Raw genomic sequence first — 22,967 nt, forward strand, 5'->3', positions numbered from 1 at the left:
CCCTGTTTCTTTTTGGATGTGGAGCCTTCTTTGGGTGTAGTCTGGCTCCATTGTCTCCAGTTCCTGTCCAAATCTATGTGTTTGCATTTGTGAGGACAGGCCTTGTTCCTCTGTGTAGGAACTTGATTTCGGTTCCGAGGCCGGATGTTTCGGTATCGAAACCTTTTCGGCTGCCTTTTTTGGTTCCGACGACACTTTTTTGCTCTTCGGCGTACTGATTTCTCGGTGCCGACTTGGTTCGGTGCCGCTCTCTCGGTGCAGAGATTGCTCTGACCCGGTGTCTCAGGGTCGAGTCTGCTCTGACCCGGTATCTCTGGGTCGAGTGTGCTGTGTGCCGGTATCTCGACCGGAGTCGGATGACTTCGACACATGCATGCCCTTTTTCGGTGCCAATGCCCGGTCACCTATTTTTCGGGTTAAGCCATGGCCTGTTGGCGGTGGCGTCCCCTGGGCTTTACTGGTCTTTACGTGAGTCTTGTGTATCGACGTCTTACTCACGGTTTTCGGCGTCTGTTCAGGATCGACCTCTTCCGAGTCCGAATCCTCGATGGAGAAGGCTTCCTCTTCTTCCTCCATGTGTTTTTGTCCTGTCGGCACCGACGCCATCTGTAGTCTTCTTGCTCTTCGGTCCCTTAAGGTCTTTCTGGACCGAAATGCTTGACAGGCCTCACAGGTATCCTCCTTGTGTTCTGGAGACAAACACAAATTACAGACCAGATGCTGATCTGTATAAGGATACTTGTGACATTCTGGGCAGAAGCGGAATGGGGTCCGTTCCATTAGCCTTGAAGACGCACGCGGTCGGGCCGACCAGGCCCCGCCAGGGAATCGAAAACCCCAAATGGCCGCCGGAGCTCTTCAAAATTCGGTGTCGATCTGTTGTAACTAACCCGATACCGAACGCAAACAATACCGTCGAATTATCCGAGTTTTTCACTAACTTTCTGAACCGAAGAGCGGAGTGAAAAGGAACACGTCCGAACCCGATGGCGGAAAGAAAACAATCTAAGATGGAGTCGACGCCCATGCGCAATGGAGCCGAAAGGGGAGGAGTCCCTCGATCTCGTGACTCGAAAAGACTTCTTCGAAGAAAAACAACTTGCAACACTCCGAGCCCAACACCAGATGGCGGGATGTGCAAAGCATGTGTATCTGCAGCTACACATGCCATCGAACATATATATATATATATATATATATATATATATGGAAAATGTCACTTACCCAGTGTACATCTGTTCGTGGCATGAGAGGCTGCAGATTCACATGCTTTGCACATCCCGCCATCTAGTGTTGGGCTACATCCCGCCATCTAGTGTTGGGCTCGGAGTGTTACAAGTTGTTTTTCTTCAAAGAAGTCTTTTCGAATCACGAGATCAAGGGACTCCTCCCCTTTCGGCTCCATTGCGCATGGGCGTCGACTCCATCTTAGTTTGTTTTCCCCACAGAGGGTGAGGTAGGAGTTGTGTATTATAGTAATCGTGCCCATGCAATGGAGTAAATATGTATGTACATAATGTGGTTTAAAGTGATATATTTACAAATTTACAAATTTTCAAGATCAACTTCAAAACGGCTACAGGCTCCCGGGGAGGCGGTGGGCGCATGTGAATCTGCAGCGTCTCATGCCACGAACAGATGTACACTGGGTAAGTGACATTTTCCGTTCGATGGCATGTGTAGCTGCAGATACACATGCTTTGCATAGACTAGTAAGCAGTTATCTCCCCAAAAGCGGTGGCTCAGCCTGTAGGAGTTGAAGTTGTTTGAAAGAGTTCGTAGTACTGCTTGTCCTACTGTGGCTTGTTTTGTTAACACATCCACGCAGTAATGCTTGGTAAACGTATGAGGTGTAGACCATGTGGCTGCCTTACATATTTCAGTCGTTGGAATGTTTCCTAGAAAGGCCATCGTAGCACCTTTCTTTCTAGTTGAGTGTGCCTTTGGTGTTATAGGCAGTTCTCTTTTTGCTTTGAGATAACAGGTTTGAATGCATTTAACTATCCATCTGGCAATGCCTTGTTTGGATATTGGATTCCCGGTATGAGGTTTTTGGAAAGTAACGAACAATTGTTTTGTTTTTCGAATTTGTTTTGTTCTGTCAATGTAGTACATTAATGCTCTTTTGATGTCTAATGTATGTAGTGCTCTTTCAGCTACAGAATCTGGTTCTGGAAAGAACACTGGTAGTTCTACCGTTTGATTTAAGTGGAACGGTGATATGACTTTTGGTAAGAACTTATGATTTGTTCCTAAAACTACTTTATGCTTGTGTATCTGAATAAAGGGTTCTTGTATGGTAAATGCTTGTATTTCACTTACCCTTCTTAGAGATGTGATGACAATTAGAAATCCTACTTTCCATGTTAAATATTGTATCTTACATGAGTGCATGGGTTCAAAAGGTGGACCCTTGAGCCGTGTTATGATAATGTTGAGGTTCCACGAACGAACTGGTGGTGTTCTTGGTGGGATAATTCTTTTCAGGCCCTCCATAAAAGCCTTTATGACTGGGATCCTAAATAGTGAAGTTGAGTGCATAATTTGCAGATAAGCTAAAATTGCGGTGAGATGTATCTTAATGGATGAAAAAGCTAGCTTTGACTTTATAAGTGCAGTAGGTAGCTGACGATGTCTTTAGCAGATGCGTGTGAAGGTTGAATTTGTTTATTAAGGCAGTAATAAACAAATCTTTTCCACTTATTTGCATAACAATGTCTTGTGGTTGCTTTTCTAGCTTGCTTTATGACCTCCATACATTCCTGTGTAAGGTCTAGATGTCCGAATTCTAAGACTTCAGGAGCCAAATTGCTAGATTCAGCGATGCTGGATTTGGGTGTCTGATCGGTTTGTGTTGAGTTAACAGATCTGGTCTGTTTGGTAGTTTGACATGAGGCACTACTGAGAGGTCTAGTAGTGTTGTGTACCAAGGTTGTCTTGCCCAAGTTGGTGCTATTAGTATGAGTTTGAGTTTGTTTTGACTCAATTTGTTTACCAGATATGGAAGGAGTGGGAGAGGGGGAAAAGCGTATGCAAATATCCCTGACCAACTCATCCATAACGCATTGCCCTGAGACTGATCCTGTGGGTACCTGGATGCAAAGTTTAGGCATTTTGCGTTTTCTTTTGTTGCAAATAGGTCTATTTGTGGTGTTCCCCATCTTTGGAAGTAAGTGTTTAGTATTTGGGGTTGAATCTCCCATTCGTGGATCTGTTGGTAATCCCGAGAGAGATTGTCTGCCAACTGATTCTGAATTCATGGAATGAACTGCGCTATTAGGCGAATGTGGTTGTGAATCGCCCAATGCCATATTTTCTGTGCTAGGAGACACAACTGTGTTGAGTGTGTTCCTCCCTGTTTGTTCAGATAATACATCGTTGTCATGTTGTCTGTTTTGACAAGAATGTGTTTGTGGGTTATTATAGGTTGAAATGCTTTCATCGCTAGAAATACTCCAAGTAGTTCTAAGTGATTTATGTGAAACAGACTCTGCTGAGTGTTCCATTGTCCTTGGATGCTGTATTGGTTGAGGTGTGCTCCCCACCCTATCATGGAGGCATCCGTTGTTATTACGTATCGAGGCACTGGGTCTTGAAAAGGCCGCCCTATGTTTAAATTTATATTGTTCCACCATTGAAGCGAGGTGTATGTTTGGCGGTCTATCAACACTAGATCCTGAAGTTGACCCTGTGCCTGTGACCATTGTGATGCTAGGCACTGTTGTAATGGCTGCATGTGCAATCTTGCGTTTGGGACAATGGCTATGCAGGAGGACATCATGCCTAGTAGTTTCATCACCATCTTGACTTGTATCTTTTGTTTTGGGTGCATGGCCTGTATTACACCTTGTGAAATGCCTGTACCCTTTGTGGACTTGGAGTGGCAATCCCTTTTGTTGTGTTGATTGTCGCTCCTAAGTATTGTTGTATTTGACACGGCTGAAGGTGTGACTTGTTGTAGTTGAGTGAGAAACCTAGTTTGTGAACGGTTTCTATGACATACTTTGTGTGTTGTGAACACCGTGCCTGCGTGTTGGTTTTGATTAACCAATCGTCTAGGTACGGGAACACCTGTATTTGCTGTCTTCTGATATGAGCAGCCACTACTGCCAGGCATTTTGTAAAAACTCTTGGCGCAGTTGTTATCCCGAAAGGCAACACTTTGAATTGGTAATATACCCCTTGGAATACAAACCTTAAGTATTTTCTGTGTGAAGGATGTATCGGTATATGGAAGTATGCATCCTTTAGGTCTAGTGTTGTCATGTAGTCTTGTTGTTTGAGCAATGGGATTACGTCTTGCAGTGTCACCATGTGAAAGTGATCTGATTTGATGTAGATATTTAATGTTCTGAGATCTAATATAGGTCTTAGAGTTTTGTCTTTTTTGGGTATGAGAAAGTACAGTGAGTAAACTCCTGTTCCTCTCTGATGTATTGGTACCAACTCTATTGCCCCTTTTTGCAACAACGCTTGGACCTCCAGTTGTAGAAGATCCATGTGTTGTTTTGACATATTGTGTGTTTTTGGTGGGACATTTGGAGGGAATTCCAGAAATTCTATGCAATAACCATGCTGGATAATGGCTAGGACCCACGTGTCTGTTATTTCCTCCCAGTTTTTGTAGAACTTGGTTAGTCTCCCCCCACTGGTGTTATGTGTTGGGGATTTGTGACGCCAAAGTCACTGTTTATTTTGTGGAGTTTTGGGACTTTGGAACTTCCCTCTACTCTTTGGGAACTGTCCCCCTCTATATTGTCCCCAAAAAATTCCCCGCTGGTATTGGCTCTGATAAGTGGGCCTTGTTTGTGAGGTTGTGGGTTCTGTGCTTTGTCCCCGAAACCCCCCTCGAAACTGTGATTTGCGAAATGTGCCTCTGATCTGTGGGGAGTAGAGTGCGCCCATGGCTTTGGCCGTATCCGTGTCCTTTTTAAGCTTTTCGATAGCAGTGTCCACCTCCGGCCCAAACAACTGCTGTCCGTTAAATGGCATATTCAGCACGGCTTGTTGTATTTCCGGCTTAAATCCTGATGTACGCAGCCATGCATGTCTCCGTATTGTCACTGCTGTATTTACAGTCCTAGCAGCTGTGTCTGCTGCGTCCATTGCTGACCGTATCTGATTGTTCGAGATGCTCTGTCCTTCCTCCACCACTTGTTGTGCTCTCTTTTGGAACTCCTTGGGCAAATGTTCTATAAAATGTTGCATTTCGTCCCAAGGAGCCCTATCATATCTCGCCAACAAGGCCTGTGAGTTGGCAATGCACCACTGGTTGGCTGCTTGTGCCGCCACTCTTTTCCCCACCGGTCTCTTTGTCTGGAGGTGGTGCATCTCCTGAGGTGTGTGAGTTCGCCCTCTTGCGAGCTGCCCCTACTACCACTGAGTCTGGTGTTAACTGTTGTGTGATGTACACAGGGTCTGTTGGTGGCGGTTTATATTTTTTCTCCACCCTTGGAGTAATGGCCCTTCCTTTCACAGGCTCCTCAAACACTTGTTTGGAGTGTTTAAGCATTCCAGGTAGCATGGGGAGGCTCTGGTACTGGCTATGTGTAGACGACAGTGTGTTAAATAAGAAGTCGTCTTCAATTGGCTCTGCATGCAGGGTGACATTATGAAACGCTGCTGCTCTTGACACCACCTGTGTGTAGGCAGTACTGTCCTCAGGTGGTGATGGTCTAGCCGGATAACAATCAGGACTGTTATCTGACACTGGCGCATCATAAAGATCCCACGCGTCTGGATCATCCTGACTCATCCCTGTATGAGTTGGGGACTGCATCATTGGTGGAGTGGCTACTGGTGATGGTTGTGGAGAGCGTTGTGGAGATGGTGGCGGGGTTACTTGTCTTGCCACCTTTGCCTGTGGCTGCTTGTCTTTCTCTTGGAAGGCAAGTTTCCGTTTCATTCGTATCGGAGGGAGAGTACTGATCTTCCCTGTCTCCTTTTGAATGTGGAGCCTTCTTTGGGTGTAATCTGGCTCCATTGTCTCTAGCTCCTGTCCAAATCTATGCATTTGTGAGGACAGGCCTTGTTCCTCTGTGTAGGAACTTGTTTTCGGTTCCGAGGCTGGATGCCTTTTCAGCTGCTTTTTTCGGTTCCGACGACACTTTTTTGCTCTTCGGCGTACTGATCTCTCGGTGCCGACTTGGTTCGGTGACGCCTTCTCGGTGCCGAGATTGCTCTGACCCGGTGTCTCAGGGTCGAGTCTGCTCTGTGCCGGTATCTCGACCGGAGTCGGATGACTTCGACACATGCATGCCCTTTTTCGGTGCTGATGCCCGGTCACCTATTTTTCGGGTTAAGCCATGGCCTGCTGGCGGTGGCGTCCCCTGGACTTTAGTGGTCTTTGCGTGAGTTTTGTGTATCGACGTCTTACTCACGGTTTTCGGCGTTTGTTCAGGATCGACTTCTTCCGAGTCCGAATCCTCGATGGAGAAGGTTTCTTCTTCTTCCTCATGTGTTTTTGTCCTGTCGGCACCGACGCCATCTGTAGTCTTCTTGCTCTTCGGTCCCTTAAGGTCTTCCTGGACCGAAACGCTCGACAGGCCTCACAGGTATCCTCCTTGTGTTTTCCAGGAGACAAACACAAATTACAGACCAGATGCTGATCTGTATAAGGATACTTGTTGTGACATCCGGGGCAGAAGCGGAATGGGGTCCGTTCCATTAGCCTTGAAGACGCACGTGGTCGGGCCGACCAGGCCCCGCCGGGGAATCGAAAACCCCAAAGGGCCACCGGAGCTCTTCAAAATTCGGTGTCGATCCGTTGTAACTAACCCGATACCGAACGCAAACAATACCGTCGAATTTTCTGAGTCTTTCACTAACTTTACGAACCGAAACGCAGAGCGAAGAGGAACACTTCCGAACCCGATGGCAGAAAGAAAACAATCTAAGATGGAGTCGACGCCCATGCGCAATGGAGCCGAAAGGGGAGGAGTCCCTCGATCTCGTCACTCTAAAAGACTTCTTCGAAGAAAAACAACTTGTAACACTCCGAGCCCAACACTAGATGGCGGGATGTGCAAAGCATGTGTATCTGCAGCTACACATGCCATCAAACATATATACATATATGTACAAGTGTTGTTAACTTAAACGACTACAGGCTGCTGGGGAGGAGAGAGGGTGCATGTGAATCTGAAGCGGACATGCCACGAACAGATGTACACTGGGTAAGTGACATTTTCCGTTCGGTGGCATGTGTAGCTGCAGATACACATGCTGTGCATAGAATACAAAGCAGGCGGCGCTGCATCCACGCCAACTCCACCTATCGAGACTGGAGGCAGATCTGCGCAGGCAGATCTGCGCCCTGTGGAGCGCTGCTCCGCAGGGAGAGCGCTGGGAGGACCGCTCACACCACAGGGGAGCGCGGAATAATCGCACCAGGAGTACGGGGGATACCGGGATACCGCCCGCAGGGGTACCGGGAGAAGGCTTTCTGCGGGCTGGTTTCCGTGGCTGAGCACCTGAAGCCTGATTGCTGCGACCTCGCCCCCGCCTGCAGATCGGTGCCTGCAGACGGTCAGGGCCCCGGGGCTGGAGGTAAGGCTTTACGAGCTGCCGCCCTCACCTTGCGCGTGATAAGAACTGTATGCAGCGCTCAGGCCGTAGCAAGCAATTATTCGTGAAACGGACTTGTTTTGCTGTGGCGCAATCACTGGCTGTGGCAGACACGTGAAGCTTTTTCAGCAGTAGTTCATCACTTACCGAATGTGTCTGGCAGACGTCATCCATTGCAGAGTCTGAAGCCCTTCAGTGGACCGAGCGCTGGACTCGCAAGCAGGCTTTGGACATAAGCATTGAAGAGGCCTCTGACACATACATTAGGTCGAGAAGGTGGAAGGAGGAAAACTGCTGGTTTGCCTTTGGACTCTCCTCTACTTCGCGGGTCCCGCTGCGGCGTGAGAGCCGCTTGTGCAAAACCTGTGCAAAACCTCCGAGCTTCACTCCCCTGGGATACCGTCGGACTTGCTGTTTGCTGCTGGTTTGCCTTTGGACTCTCCTCTTCGCGGGTCCCGCTGCGGCGTGAGAGCCGCTTGTGCAAAACCTACGGACAGTTTCAGTGAGGGACTGGGCGACTGCAGGGCTGCGAGCGTCGGGACAGGACTACGTTTCCCAGTAGCCTGGCCACTCTCCCTGCAAGCCCCGCCCCACTCATAGCTTAACTTTTCTCTTATAAATTCAATCAGCTACTTCCGCGTCGCGGGAGCGCCCGGGGATAAGCCCGGGACAAGGGCGGGACCGTCTGTGGCCGTCAGGGCACGCAGGAGGTTGGGCTGGGCCCACTCTCTTTTACCTGCATTTCCTTGATCCTACTTGGTATACGAAAAAGGTTCTGGGTATGCCATCATCAGCCCTAGGTGGAACAGCAGCGAAGGAGGGGGGAGCCAACACTGGGACTCTGGACAATTACTTTAAATCGGCAAAGGGTGATGGGGGAATCGAAACCTCTTTGGAGATGCGTAGGACAGAGCGTCGTCGCTCGATTGAACATATGAAAAATAGGCCCCTCAGTGACATAACTCCCTATCCTATCTCCCAAGAGGAAGGTTCCCTCAATGGCAGCCCGGATCGTTCATCCCAAGAAGACGTTCCCCTATTACTCCGGGATAGTTCTTCCATTTTTGGCCCACCTCCTAAACAAACTACGGACATCACCCCACTATTAGTTGCCAGTAGTTCGGCAGTTGACCTATTCACCCAAACACACACCAGAGCCAAAATCAAGATTAATAAGCTAAAGCAAACTGTGGTGGCAGAGGTGTATGACCTACCACCAAATAAACGCAGAAGGAAGATGAGGGGTGGTCAGGGGAAGAAAAAGATCCCCCATTCTGATTTTGGAAAGTCACTCAAGTCCGTACCTATGTTAGACAGGCCTTTAGTTAATGTGCAGAGGGCTACTCCCCCCAAGGGTACTAATATTATTACCACTGCTTCCATTAGCGACAAAGGGAAGAGCCCACTTAACACATTACTTCCCGGTAGCTCTTTGGGGAGCATTGAATCTTTAATTAGATCACTCTTGTTGCCCATTAGCGAGAGCTTGCAGAAAATAGAATTCAGGCTGACCACTCTGGAGGCAACTTTAACCACCCTGAAAATTTTGGACAACAAACAGAGTAGAACCACCGAGTCCATTCTACCAATAGGAACCTTCCCCAATATACAAAACCCACCGATCCACACGGGTCCTCCCTTGGGCACTACTGCCGCCCCTCTTTTACAGCCACTTATGGCTATCCCAGTTCCAATTTTACCTACTAACTCTAACATCCTACCATCAGAAACAGATGGCCCAGCACTCCAACGTATACTCCCTGGTAAGCCTGCCCCTAGACCACGAGGACCCGACCTACCACCAGAGGCTAACAGCCTCATGGTGGTGTTGGCTGGTGTTCCCTCTCTAGAATTGGGTGAAAATGAGAACTATCACTCACTCAAGAGGAAAACCATTAAATGGTTGAATTGGAACAGACCTCTTCCAGCTCACCTCAACAATGAGATCATTATGGTAAGAAGGGTACCATGGTTGGGGAAGTCGGGGAAATCAATAGCAGGGGACTGTATCATTGTGTCTTTTCGAGACCCTGGAACAGTACTATACATTTGTGCTGGGTCAAATAGATCACTGGATTCTACCATACAGACTTTGCCAGTTTCTTTCTTTTTTCCTCCCATTCGCTTGCACCATGACTTGTCACAAGGTAACTGGACAAGGGTGGAACGAAGATCTAGATACAGGGGATATGCTCCACGTCCAGTTTATCGACCTTCGGAGACTCCCTTTTTGGACCACAATCGTTTTAACTGTCTGAATGGTCTGGATGGTGTGGACTGACTGCCCCCAAACCCAAACTTAAATCCTGTGACCTTGGATAATGGTCCCAGTAAACTGCCTGATCTGGCTGAATCCACTTCTGAAAATGACCCTGTTAGAGTAATTGGTGTAGTTTCTGGCTTTGGTACTGGCTCTTCCCCCCACTCCATCCCTGCAATCTGTTCTGTGGCTTCTCCAGCGCACATGAGACTAATTTGGTGGAATGTGGCTGGTTTAGCCAGCAAACTGGGCACCCAAGATTGGATAACTTACATTGAGTCCGGGGATGTTTGCATGTTCCAAGAGACTTGGGCAAGGGAAGATTATAACCATCAAGGTTACGAGTCATTTTCCATCTCGGCTAGGTGGGAGGGTAGGGGCCGCCCCTCTGGTGGACTCACAACTTGGGTGGCTTCCCACTTAGGATGTCAGGCTTCACGCCTACCGGTGCCATCAGATGATATCCTAGTGGTTTTATTAGCCTGGCCGAACCTAGCGAAACTTGCCCTGATAAATATTTACTCCAGGCCAGTGGGAGCTTCGCGTGAATCCCCCACTATAGAGGAGCTTTCAGTATATTTAGCGGAAATGCCAAGAGATATCCCTTACATAGTGGGAGGGGATTTAAATTCCCATTTCGAGCCGTTGGTCGGTCTCGTAGAGGGATTTCCCATGGAAGAAGAGTTCAGGTGGTCAGTACCCTCTGTTGTAGCACCTTCCCCAAAGGCATGGACGCCTGTGGCTTTGCAGATTACTGCTCTCACCCTAAAGCATGGAATTAGAGCCTGCAATGGACGTATTAAGTCTGATGTACCAAGCAAAACCACGTACAACAGAGTGGGAAGAGAGTCCCGCTTGGACTATGCTCTTGTACAGATAGTGAACTGGTCTTCTATCCTGGACTTTAGGGTGGTGGAGAGACTGGATAGTGACCATAACGCCCTTGAACTCGATCTTAGCCATCCTGGGCCAAAGGCCTCCATAACAACCATGGGGGAGTCCAAACCTGAACTACTATTAGACAATAACAGGAGAAGAATCAGGTGGGATAAACTAGCTACGAGCCAAGTGAAACTTTCGAAGCTCTACGCAGGTTTAATCCCCATTTTGGAAAAAGTGGGAGAGCTAGCCAACGATGTGGGCAATATAGTCCACCATGAGAAATTATATCAGGCTCATGAGGACCTTATAAAGGGAGCGGCCTCTGAGCTTTTTACCAGGGTCCAGAATCAGAAGAGGATCCAACAACATAACTCCTTATGGTACAATGCAGTCTGCAGGAAGGCAAAGGGAGAACTCCTCAGATGCATCAAGGAGGGAACAGATAGAGAGAAGCTGCGAGAAAGTAGACGGGCTTATAAAAAAACTGGTCATCCATGCTAAAACCGAATGGGAGGAGAACCAGTGGGAGGAGCTTACCTCTTCCCTCGCAACAAGAGACCACCGAATGTTTTGGAGAGTAGTAAACGGGGGGTCGGGGAACCTCCATTCGGCAATAGAACCAAATATTGCAGCAGGGGTGTGGCAGGCACACTTCCAGTCTCTCTACAGTTCCGAGCAGGGAGAAACTAAGATTGATTTCGGTACTGGACTGGTAGAGTATGGCGGGGATTTGATAACAGTGGGGGAGGTGAAGGTAGCACTAATGGGACTTAAAGCTGGAAAGGCGCCAGGATTGGACGGCCTGCCCGGGGACCTGTTCAAGCAGGAGCCCGGTGTTTGGGCCCCCTATCTGGCTGCAGTGTTTAATGGAGTTTTGTGTGGCATGGAAATTCCGAGTACTTGGCTGGGGGCAGAGGTGGTTCCTATATTTAAAAAGGGCTCGCCCCTGCTCCCTGCCAACTACAGACCAATCAGTCTAATTGACGTGTCACAGAAGCTGTTTGGCAGGATACTGCTGAATCGGCTTCAGGACTGGGTGGAAGAAACGGGTGCCCTCAGTCCGTATCAGGCGGGATTTAGAAAGGGAGTTTCTACAGTGGACCAGGTTTTTCGTCTGAACGTTATCTATTGGAGGGCAGCAATATTGGAAGGGGGTAGTTTATACACTATATTTGTGGACCTGAGGGCTGCGTTCGACCTCGTGCCCAGAGGGAAACTCTGGAGTGTTCTGGCTGAGATGGGGGTCCCCCCAGACATCCTGATAATTTTAAAGAGATTGCACCATAATAACTATGCCCGGGTCAGGTGCGGGAAACACGGGGAATTAACGGACAGATTCCCCGTTGACAGGGGGGTTAGACAGGGCTGTGTATTGGCACCGACCCTGTTCTGCCTCTTCGTCAACGGGGTAATCGCCCATCTCAATGGAACTGAATACACTGATGCCCCAAAATTGAATGGCAGCAGGGTGCCTGCAATCATGTTTGCAGATGACACCCTGCTGCTGTCCAAAACCCCCATGGGGATACAGAGGATCCTTGATTCTCTTGTGGCTTTTTGCACAGATAGGGGGTTAGAAATCAATGCTAAAAAAACAAGTTTATGGTTATGAACCAAACCCCAAGATCACGCCCGAACCCCTTACTGGGAGCTTCACGTTTAGAGAGAGTCTCCACCTTTGAATATCTAGGTGTAACGTTGAATGAAACCATGTCCTGGGGAACTCACCAGACTAGGGTTAATCTTAAATTAGTGCAGACCACTGGCGGCATTGCTCGGTTGATGAGAAGCTCCACATATCGACCGCTGGGGCCGCTTATCCAGATATACAAAGCACAGGCTAGAGGAGCTCTGATGTACGGGGCGGAACTGTGGGGTCACATAGTTTCCTGCAGTTTGTCTATAACTGAGAACAACTTCATTAGACAGATAGTAGCACTCCCGTCCAGTACTCCGCTCCTCCCCCTGAGGATGGATCTGGGTCTGAGACCAATAGCAGATGAATTAGGTCTCAGACCCATAGTCTTCTGGCGAAGGCTATGGAGCACCGAAGAACTCTCTTCTTATAGGGCGGAACTGAGGGAGCTTTTAACCCACCCTAAAGCTCTACAGATCCCGTGGATAAAATATATAAAAAAGTCCTGTATGGGATTGGGCCTCCCTGACCTGTGGTCGGATCCAGCTAACGCCTCATTAAGGATCCCACGAAGAGCTTTGGTCAGTGCTTACCACGAGCAGAAATTAGCTATGGCCCTAGACTGCAAGAATGAGGGGTCATTAACATCTGTATTCGCGCAAAGCAAGGACTCATACCGCCTGGAGAGGGTTCTGGATGCTATGTCTCCTGTGCTGGCCAGGAAGCTATTTCTCCAATGGAGATATGGCACATTGCCTCTGCGATCTTACACCTGCTCCTGGTCAACACTGCCATCTACCAAGCTATGTCCGACATGTGTGGGAGCAGAGGAAAGCGATCTGCATGTGGTCTTGTTTTGTCCAACTTACAAGGCCGCCAGGAAATATTGGCTCCTACCACTTATTAGAAACCTTGGTTTTAGGGAGTACCTCCCGGTGTACAGAATTTTAAAAACTGATGTTTCAGGTCCAATTGTGTTTGCACTAGCCAAATTCCTTACCAATGTCTGGCATATTCGTACCCGTATTTTAAAGTTGCAGGTTCCTATCTAACTTTAAGTTTTTATTTTAATTGTATGGTCTTTTATCTGATGTGTTTCCTGTTTACTTTTCCTTGATGGTTTTACATGTTCATATGTGTGTTTTTTGTGTACATCTTTTATGGCCAAATTGGCCGAAATAAAGATTAATTGATTGATTGACAAAGCAGTTTGTCCTCCCATAAAAGCAGTGGTTAGCCTGTAGAAGTTTAAGTTTTTGAAATAATGTTCTGAGTACAGCGTGACCTACTGTGGCTTGTGTTGCTGAAACATCTACACAGTAGTGTTTAGTGAATGTATGTGGTGTCGATCAAGTAGCTGCTTTACATATTTCAGCCATTGGTATATTTCCTAAAAAAGCCATTGTAGCACCTTTTTCGTTGTAGAATGTGCTTTAGGAGTAACTAAGTTGTCTTTTGGCTTTAATGTAGCATGTTTGGATGCATCTTACAATCTATCTTGCTAATCCTTGTTTTGAAATGGGGTTACCTGTATGAGGTTTTTGAAAAGCTACAGTTGTTTAGTTTTTCTGAATGGTTTTGTTCTGTCTATATAGTACATTAACGCTCTTTTAATGTCTAATGTATCTAGAGCTCTTTCTGCCACAGAATATGGCTGTGGGAAGAAGACTGGTAGTTCCACTGTTTGATTTATATGAAAAGGCGATTCTACCTTTGAAAGAAATTTGGGGTTTGTTCTTCGTACAACTTTACGTTTGTGTACTTGTATGAACGGTTCTTCAATAGTGAAGGCTTCAATTTCACTGACTCTTCGCAACGATCTAATTGTGACTAGGAAGGCAACTTTCCAAGCTAAGAATTGCATTTGACATGAGTGCATAGGTTAAAATGGTTGGCCCATAAGTCGCGTGAGCACTATGTTTAAATTCCAAGAGGGAACTGAGGTGTCCTTTGTAGAATGATGCGTTTTAAGCCTTCCATGAAAGCTTTAATAACAGGAACTCTAAATAACGAACTGTGCTGTATATTTTGTAAATTGCCTACAATATCCCGTATTGATGCTGCAAGAGGAGCAATCTGTTTAGGTTGACAGTAGTATACAAATCTTTTTCATTTGTTAGCATAGCACTGTCTAGTAGTGGGTTTTCTTGCTTGCTTAATCACTTCCATACATTCTGATGGTAGTTGTAATTATCCAAACTCTAGGACCTCAGGAGCCAAATCGCCAGATTGAGTGTGTTGGGATTTGGGTGCCTGATTTGCCCTTTGTTTTGTGTCAACAGGTCTGGTCTGTTTGGGAGTGTGGTACTACTGACAGGTCTGACAATGTTGTGTACCACGGTTGACGGGCCCACGTTGGTGCTATGAGTATCATATTGAGTGTGTTTTGATGCAATTTGTTGACTACAAATGGAATGAGTGAGAGAGGGGGAAGTGTAAGCCAATATCCCTAACCTATTGATCCATAGAGCATTGCCCTTGAATAGGGGATGTGGGTGTCTGGATGCGAAGTTTTGGCATTTTGCGTTTTCGCTTGTGGCGAACAGATCTATGTTTTGTGTTCTTCATTGTTGAAAGTATTTTTTAAGTACTTGAGGGTGAATCTCCCACTATTGTGTTTGTTGATGATTTCTGCTGAGAACATCAGCCAATTGGTTGTGTATCCCTGGAATGTTTTGTGCTACCAGGTGAATTTGGTTGTGGATTGCCCATTTCCAAATTATTTGGGCTAGAAGGGAGAGTTGGGACAAATGTGTTGCTCCTTGTTTGTTTAGGTAATACATGGTTGTCATGTTGTCTGTTTTGATAATGACATTCTTCTGAGTGAGAAGAGGCTGAAAACCTTTGAGTGACAGGAAGACAGCTAACAACTCTAAGTGATTTACGTGTAGCTGTTTGTGTTTGGCATTCCATTGTCCTTGGATGTTGTGATTGTTGAGGTGAGCTCCCCAACCAATCATTGATGCATCTGTTGTAATTATGATCTGAGGCCCAGGGTCTTGAAATGGCTGCCCTATGTTTAGATTTGTGGAATTCCACCACTGAAGGGACATGAATGTTTGGTGGTCTATCAACACTAGATCTTGAAGTTGACCATGTGCCTTTGACCAGTGTTGTGCAAGACACTGTTGTAAGGGCTGCATGTTTAGTCTTGCATGTGGAACAACTGGAATACCTGATGCCATCATCCCTAAAATCTTCATGACAAATCTGACAGTGTACTGTTGATTTGTCTGTATCTGTGTGATCATGTTTTGGAATGCTTGTATTCTTTGCGTATTTGGACTAGCGCTTTTTGAGTATTTAGTATTGCACCCAGATACTGTTGTGTTTGTGAAGGATGTAGATGCGACTTTTGGTAATTTATTGAGAACCCTAGTGTGTGCAAGGTTTGTATTACGTACTATGTATGACTGATTTTATTAGCCAGTCATCTAGATATGGATAGACATGTATATGTTGTCTTCTTAGGTAGGCTGCAACTACAGCTAGGCACTTTGTGAATACCCTTGGAGCTGTTGTTATTCCAAAGGCTAACACTTTGAACTGATAGTGCTTGCCTTGAATGACAAACCTGAGATATTTTCTGTGCGCAGGATGGATGGGTATATGAAAATACGCATCCTTGAGGTCTAATGTTGCCATGAAATCGTGTTTTTGGAGTAGTGGGATAACATCTTGAAGAGTTACCATGTGAAAATGTTCTGACAGGATGTAAAGATTGAGGGTCCTGAGATCTAATATTGGTCTGAGGGTGCCATCTTTTTTGGAATCAGGAAATATAGTGAATAAACTCCGGTCCCTACTTGACCTTGTGGCACGGGTTCTATTGCTTGTTTGAGTAATAGAGATTTGACTTCTTCCTGTAACAGATTGATGTGTTCTGTGGACAGTTTGTGTGGTTTTGGTGGAATGATTGGGGGAGTTTGTATCAATTCTAGGCAATAACCATTGCGGATAATTGACAGTACCCAATTGTCTGTGGTAAAGTTTTGCCAATGGGTGTGGAACTGATGTAGTCTTCCCCCCCACAGGAGAGGTGTGGAGTGGAAGGGGATGAGAAGTCACTGCTTAGGGTGCTGTGAAGTTTGTTTATGGATCAAATCTGTTTATTATTTTGAAAGCACGAAAAACATATACATACAAAATATGAAATGCAAGTTCAGTACATCACAGTGCTATATATGGTCAATATCACCGCTTCAGAAGATCCCAGTCCACGGTCCAGAATCCTCTAAGCTAACTCTAAATTTGGCTAAAAGATGCCTCAAGACAAACCACCCTTTGTTGATAGAATTAGCATATGGAGCGCATCTAAAATCTTCAAAACTGCAAGTCCCGCCCAGAAAAACCAATCAAACATACACGTAAAACGAAACACATTAACAATGCTCCCCCATCTCAGCCATATAATCTTCCTGTCTTGTCATCATTCTAATCTTCCACCCACCGCATCGCCGCCCTCAGACCTTTCTAAATCAAGCATTCTAGTCATGGTTCAAATTAGTCTCAGGACTCTCAAGTAAGCTGGGCATGTCAACTCAGTGAATTCTGCAGATAGGATCTTCAGAAATGGCTTCCATATTTCACTAAACTCCCCTGTCCGCTGCTGCGAGGCCAATGTGAGTTTCTCCATGGCAAGAACAAACCAGAGTTTCTGCAGCCACGCATTACGACTCTATCTGAGCCCCACATGGTTAGGATCAGTTGTAGGGCTGCGTTAAGTACTAGAGCCATATGTCTCCCTCTCAGCGACTTCAAGGGAAAGGTAAGAGGATTAGGCAGCCCCAACAAAATGTATGATGGAAATCTGGGGATCTTAGTGTGAAACGCTGTGTCTATCTCGTCTATTATACCCTCCCAGTAGCGGTCAAGTTTGGGGCAGTGCCAAAGCAGATGCACAAGTGTACCCGTGCCTCCGCATCTCCTCCAACATAGGTCAGGTTTAGCAGGATCCCATGTGTGTACGCGCCGGGGTGTAGTACCAGAAGGAGGCCACCTTATATGACGTCTCCGTCCCCGCTGCATTATAGGCTGTGTGATGTATTCTAAAGAAGATACTGTCCCACTCCTTGTCTGATAGTTCGTGAAGTTTGTTTAGAGGTTTGAAATTTCCCTCTATTTCTAGGATACTGCCCCCTATATGTGCCCCTAAAACCACCTTGTTGGTATTGTGGTTGGTAGGTTGGTTTTGCCTGCGATGTGGATGCCTCTGCTGTTTGTGTTCGAAATCCACCTCTAAACTGAGGTTTCCGAAAGGATCCCTTGTATGGTGTGGAGTATAGTGCACCCATTGCTTTTGCGATGTCTGAATCTTTGCCCAATTTCTCAATGGCTGTGTCAACTTCTGGGCCAAAAAGTTGTTTTTTACTAAATGACATATTTAACACCGCTTGCTGTATTTCGGGTATAAAGCCCAAGGACCTGAGCCATGCATGCCTTCTTATTGTTACTGCAGTGTTGACACTTCTGGCAGCGGTATCTGCTGCGTCTAGGGCAGATCGAATTTGATTATTCGTGATGGCTTGCCCTTCCTCCACAACTTGCTGTGCCCTCTTCTGATGTTCTTTGGGGAGATGCTGAATTACGTCTTGCATCTCATCCCAATGGGCCCTGTCGTATCTAGCTAACAATGCTGGTGAGTTAGCTATCCTCCACTGATTCGCTGCTTGGGATGCAACTCTCTTCCTTGCAGCGTCAAACTTTCAGCTTTCTTTATCTGGTGGTGGTGCATCTCCTGATGACTGGGAGTTTGCCCTTTAACTGAATCTGGAGGAACTTGTGTTATGTAATCAGGATCAGAGGGAGGTGGTTTGTACTTTTTCTCTATCCTGGGTGTAACTATACGTGCCTAAACTGCCATGTTGAATATTTGATCGGCGTGTTTTTCTATGCCTGGAAGCATGGGGAGGCACTGATATTTTGAATGTGTGGAAGAGAGGGTATTAAACAAAAAATCCTCTTCTAACGGGTTCCGTGTGCATGGTGACCCCATGGTAAGCTGCAGCCCTAGCTATAACCTGATTATACACAGTGATGAAGGCTTAGAGGGATAGTTGTCTGGGTCATTCCTAGGAATGGGATCTGGATCATAAAGATCCCATGGATCTATATTGTCCTGTTGGGAGACAAAAGTGTGTGATGGTGACTGCACTGGTGTAGGACTGGTGGGAGGAGAGGTATGCAGGTGTGGAGAGTGAGGAGGAGAATGAGGAAGAGAATAGAGGAGGTGGTGGTGGTGGTTTCTCCTTTGGCTTTGACACTTTAGCTGGTGGCTGCATAGTGTCCAATTCCTCCTGAAAGGCTAGCTTTCTTTTAGGTTTTAGAGGAGGTGTTGTTAGGATTCTTCCTGTTTCTTTGTGGATATGAATCCTGGCTTGTCTTTCATCCATTATTTCAAGTATTGGCTGTACTTGCCTCCTCTTCAGAGGTTTTGTGGCTTTCTTTTAGTTTCTTTAAAATTCCATGCTCCTCTGTGTAACCTGCTGTTTTCGGCTCCGAAGCCAGCTTTTTCGGTATCGAAAAAGATGGTGCAGTGGATGTTCTCAGCTCCGAAAGGGATTTCCGAATTTTCGACTCCGAAAAATGGTGCTTGCTCAAGTTGGGGACTGAGCCTTTTATCGATTCTGATGGTTTCGGAGGAGTGGCCTCTTTCGGTGCCGAACTGGCAGTTTGGTCACCGGATATCTTTTTTCGGGCCGAGCCAGGGCCTTCCGGCAGTGGCGTACCCAAGGCCTTATGTTTCGGTGTTTGTGATGGTACAGGGGAAGGAGTACTCACATGTTGTCCCGCCATAACCAGTCTGTCCTCCTCGGATAACTGTTCGGAGTCGAAACCTCAAACGGAAACTGCTGTCTGCATGATTTCTTCCTCCTCCACGTCGAGATGTTCGAAGCTTCTGGACACCATCTTGAGTCTTCGTGCCCTCCTGTCACGAAAAGTCTTCTTGGAGCGGAAGGATCGACAGGCCTCACAATTTTCTTCCCAATCATCTGGGGAAAGGCATAGATTAAAGACAAGATGTTGGTCTGTATAAGGATATTTTGTGTGGCACCAAGGATAGAACCAGAATGGAGTCCGATCCATGAGGTTTCCACGCGGCCGGCCTGACTAGGCTCGAGTTGGGCGCACGCGCCCCAAAGGGCGAGTAGAGTTGTCTTTTCCGACAGTACCGATGTGTCGTTGGAAGATGTAAACCTGATCAATACAATACCAATGAAAATAAATAGTTTTCAAAGTTTTCCGAATCAAACTTTTGGAGCAAAAGGAAACACGTCCGTACTCAACAGCGGAAAGAAAACAATCTAACATGGAGTGGATGCCCATGCGCAATTGAACCGCAGAGGAGGATTCACTTGATCCTGTGACTCAAACACTTCTTCAAAGAAAAACTTGTAACACTCCGAGCTCAACACTAGATGGCAGAAGTATAATGCACAACATGTGTATCTGCAGCTACACATGCCACCGGACTATATAAATATATAGCATGCCTTGTATATTATTCAAGCAGATTTGAACATGAGAAACCACTCTCTAACAAAGGCTACAGGAGGAAAAACAAAAAAATGTATCTGCTTTCACAATTTCACAAAAGAATTGTGGGGGTTTTGGCAATTTGAACAATAATTAAACTGAAAACATGAGTAACAAATATAAGTATTAAGTATATTTTGTGTACCAGAACCAAGTCATTATTTTGGGAAGGAGCATTCAGGAGGATTCAAGAAAAGAGAAATAACATGCTGCACCAATTTTTAGGTAACGTTCATTATCAGCCAGCTATATAACGAGTTGCATCCAGCTGAAGAATAGCTCAAAAGCAATCTTTCATCGAAAAACTTACGTCAAGCTATCAGAGTGCAGAAGAAAACAGATTCTACACATCTCTAAGAGTAAAAACGAAGCAAGCACTTGATTATACTTTGCAAAAACACTTTGAAGGAACAAATCACACTAAAAAGAAAAACCCCACAAACATACGTACTCTCCACAAATGGAATATCCGCTTCATTTCCTTGTCCGTTTCCTCCAGGAAAAGGTAACGCCTCGCTGGCCAGTCCTGGTCTATTGGTGATAAAGAGGGCATCTTCTTCTTCAATCCAAGAAAGTACATCTGTATCTGTATTGAATCAAAGACTTTTAATTAGATTAATAATTAAAGCTTAATATCAAACTCATTAACCTTTCATTTTTGTTCTGCAAAGTCCTCATTTTCCATGGAGAAATATATTCAGTCAGTTCAATCTCAGCAAAGCTTCTGCATCTTAGGATATAAGGCAACGTGTTGTTACAGTTAATTAAATAAATAGATAGCCATATTGATAATATTCCCCAGTGACGTGGCAAAGGGCAAGTCTTGCACATGGGCCCTCTGGCTGGATAACATAACTGTGGTGCTGAATGCTCCTCATACCACTGTGACCCTTTGGTACTAAATATAGTTAAACCCCTGAGAAAAAATAGGTGAGCATTCCACATGGGATTTGAAAAATCTATCAATATATTTAAAATAAAAACAATCATAAAGCACAAGCAGTTGAGAAAGACACTAATTTCTTTGAATAGCACACAGAAATATTTTAATCATATAACATCTCTTTCCAGTATACAGAGGAAAGGATTAAGTTACTTGCCCTGTAAGCATCTGTTCGAGGAATGTAGAGCTGTAGATTCACAATCCCTGCATGCTCCTATCATCTAGTGTTGGGTCTGGATATGTGCAAGTTGTTTTTCTTTGAAGAAGCTTCTGGAGTCACAAGGTAAAGTGACCATTTCTCTTGGTGATACTGTGCATGGGCATTGACTCCATTGTTAGATTTTTTTCCCGCAGTAGGGTGTGAAAGAAGTGTAAGTAAAACATTAGAAAGAGATGGCCAAGTATATGAAAATATAAAAAGATACTGCAATGGCCATAGGTGCCCAGGGAGGAGGGCAGGAGCATGTGAATCTACAGCACTACATGCCACAAACTGATGCTTACAGGGTAAATAATGTAATCCGTTTGATGGCATGTGTGGCTGCAGCTCTGCATAGACTGTAACGCAGTGTCCTACAGAAATCAGTGTTTAACCTGTGGGTGTTGCAGTTGTTTGAAAAAGGGCACAAAGCACTGTCTGTCCTATATTTCCTTGTTCGCATGCTAATACATCCACACAGTAATGTTTAGTGAAAGTGTGCGGAGTTGACCATGTGGCTGCTTTACAAATTTCAGTTATTTATATTTTGCCCAGGTAAGCCATGGATGCTACTATCTTACGAGTGGAGTGTGCTCTAGGCGGTGTGGGCAAAGTTCTTATAGCTTTGGCATAACCAGTCTGAATGAATTTAATTATCGATCTTGAAATGCCCAATTTAGATATGGCGTCCCGTGTGAGTGGATGAAAAAGCAACGAAGAGTTGCTTGGTTTTACGAAACTCTTTAGTTCTGTTAATAAAACTCTTGACATCTAGTGTGTGCAGAGCTCTTTCTGCAACTGAACGGGTTGCAGAAAGAAAACCGATAATTCTACTGACTGGTTTAGGTGGGAAACAGAAACTACCTAAGGAAGGAATTTTGGGTTAATGCGAAGGACTACTCTATCTCTGTGTACTTGGAAAAAAGGTTATTCCGAAGTTAGTGCCTGAAGCTCACTGACAAGTCTTAGTCAAGTGATTGCAATTAAAAAGGCTACTTTCTATGATAGGAATTGAAGAGGACAGTTATGCAATAGTTCAAATGGTGGCCCCATAAGTCTGGTGTGTACAATATTGAGATTTCAAGCAGGTGCAAGGGGCACTCCAGATAGAATAACTCTTTTAAGGCCATCCATGAATGCTTTAACAAATGGCACTTTAAAAAGTGATAAATGCTGTCTATTTTGCAGGTAGGCAGCTACTGCAGCAAGATGCAGATATGGTGAGATGTACGCGAGGCCATAAGTCTGCAAATGAAGTAGACAGACAATATTTTGAGCAGTTGCATTAAAAGGATCAATATGTTTGTGACGGCAGTAGAAAACAAATTGTTTCCACTTAGTGGCATAAAACGCCCTTATTGCGGGTTTACGTGCCTCCTTGAGAATGGTCATGCTTTCTGGGGGTGAGATTCAAGTATCCAAATTCTATTACTCCAGGAGCCAAATTACAAGACTGAGTTCCTTTGGATTTGGATGCTGGCTTTGCCATGGTTCTAAGTGAGAAGATCTGGGTGGAGGGGAAGTTTCTCATGTGGCACTACCGAGAGCTCGAGTATTGTGGTGAACCATGGTTGTCAGGCCCAAGTGGGAGCTACTAGAATAAGGGTGCAAAATGTCTGCCTGAGCTTCCGAACAAACGGAAGAAGAGGGAGAGGTGGAAAAGTGTAGACAAATATTCCTAACCAGTTCTTCCATAGAGCATTGCCTTTGGATAGCGGGTGTGAGAACCAGGAGGCAAAGTTTGGGCATTTTGTGCTGTCTGCGGCTGCAAACAGATCTATGTGTGGAAAATCTCGCCTGTGAAAATGTGGAAGGAGAACTCTGTGGTAGAGTTCCCATTCGTGGACTTGTTGCCGCATCCTGCTGAGGTCATCAAAATCTCTGTCCGTCCCTGGAAGGTGTTCCACTAGTAGGTGAATGTGGTGTTGTATTGCCTAACGCCAAA

The 22,967-nt window shown here is 45.7% G+C and overlaps 1 protein-coding gene across 3 annotated transcripts in view; it reads right to left on the reverse strand.

The window, feature by feature from the left end:
• MYO1B (myosin IB) overlaps positions 1 to 22,967 on the reverse strand; it is a 678,894-nt gene that overhangs the window by 147,745 nt on the left and 508,182 nt on the right. For all 3 annotated transcript variants that reach the window (XM_069225875.1, XM_069225874.1, XM_069225873.1), the window contains one exon: positions 20,332 to 20,466. In XM_069225875.1, the coding sequence (XP_069081976.1) occupies positions 20,332 to 20,466 (135 nt within the window). The remainder of the gene's footprint in view (positions 1 to 20,331; positions 20,467 to 22,967) is intronic.

This window comes from Pleurodeles waltl, chromosome 3_1, assembly GCF_031143425.1.
Source record: "Pleurodeles waltl isolate 20211129_DDA chromosome 3_1, aPleWal1.hap1.20221129, whole genome shotgun sequence".
Classification (NCBI taxonomy): domain Eukaryota; kingdom Metazoa; phylum Chordata; class Amphibia; order Caudata; family Salamandridae; genus Pleurodeles; species Pleurodeles waltl.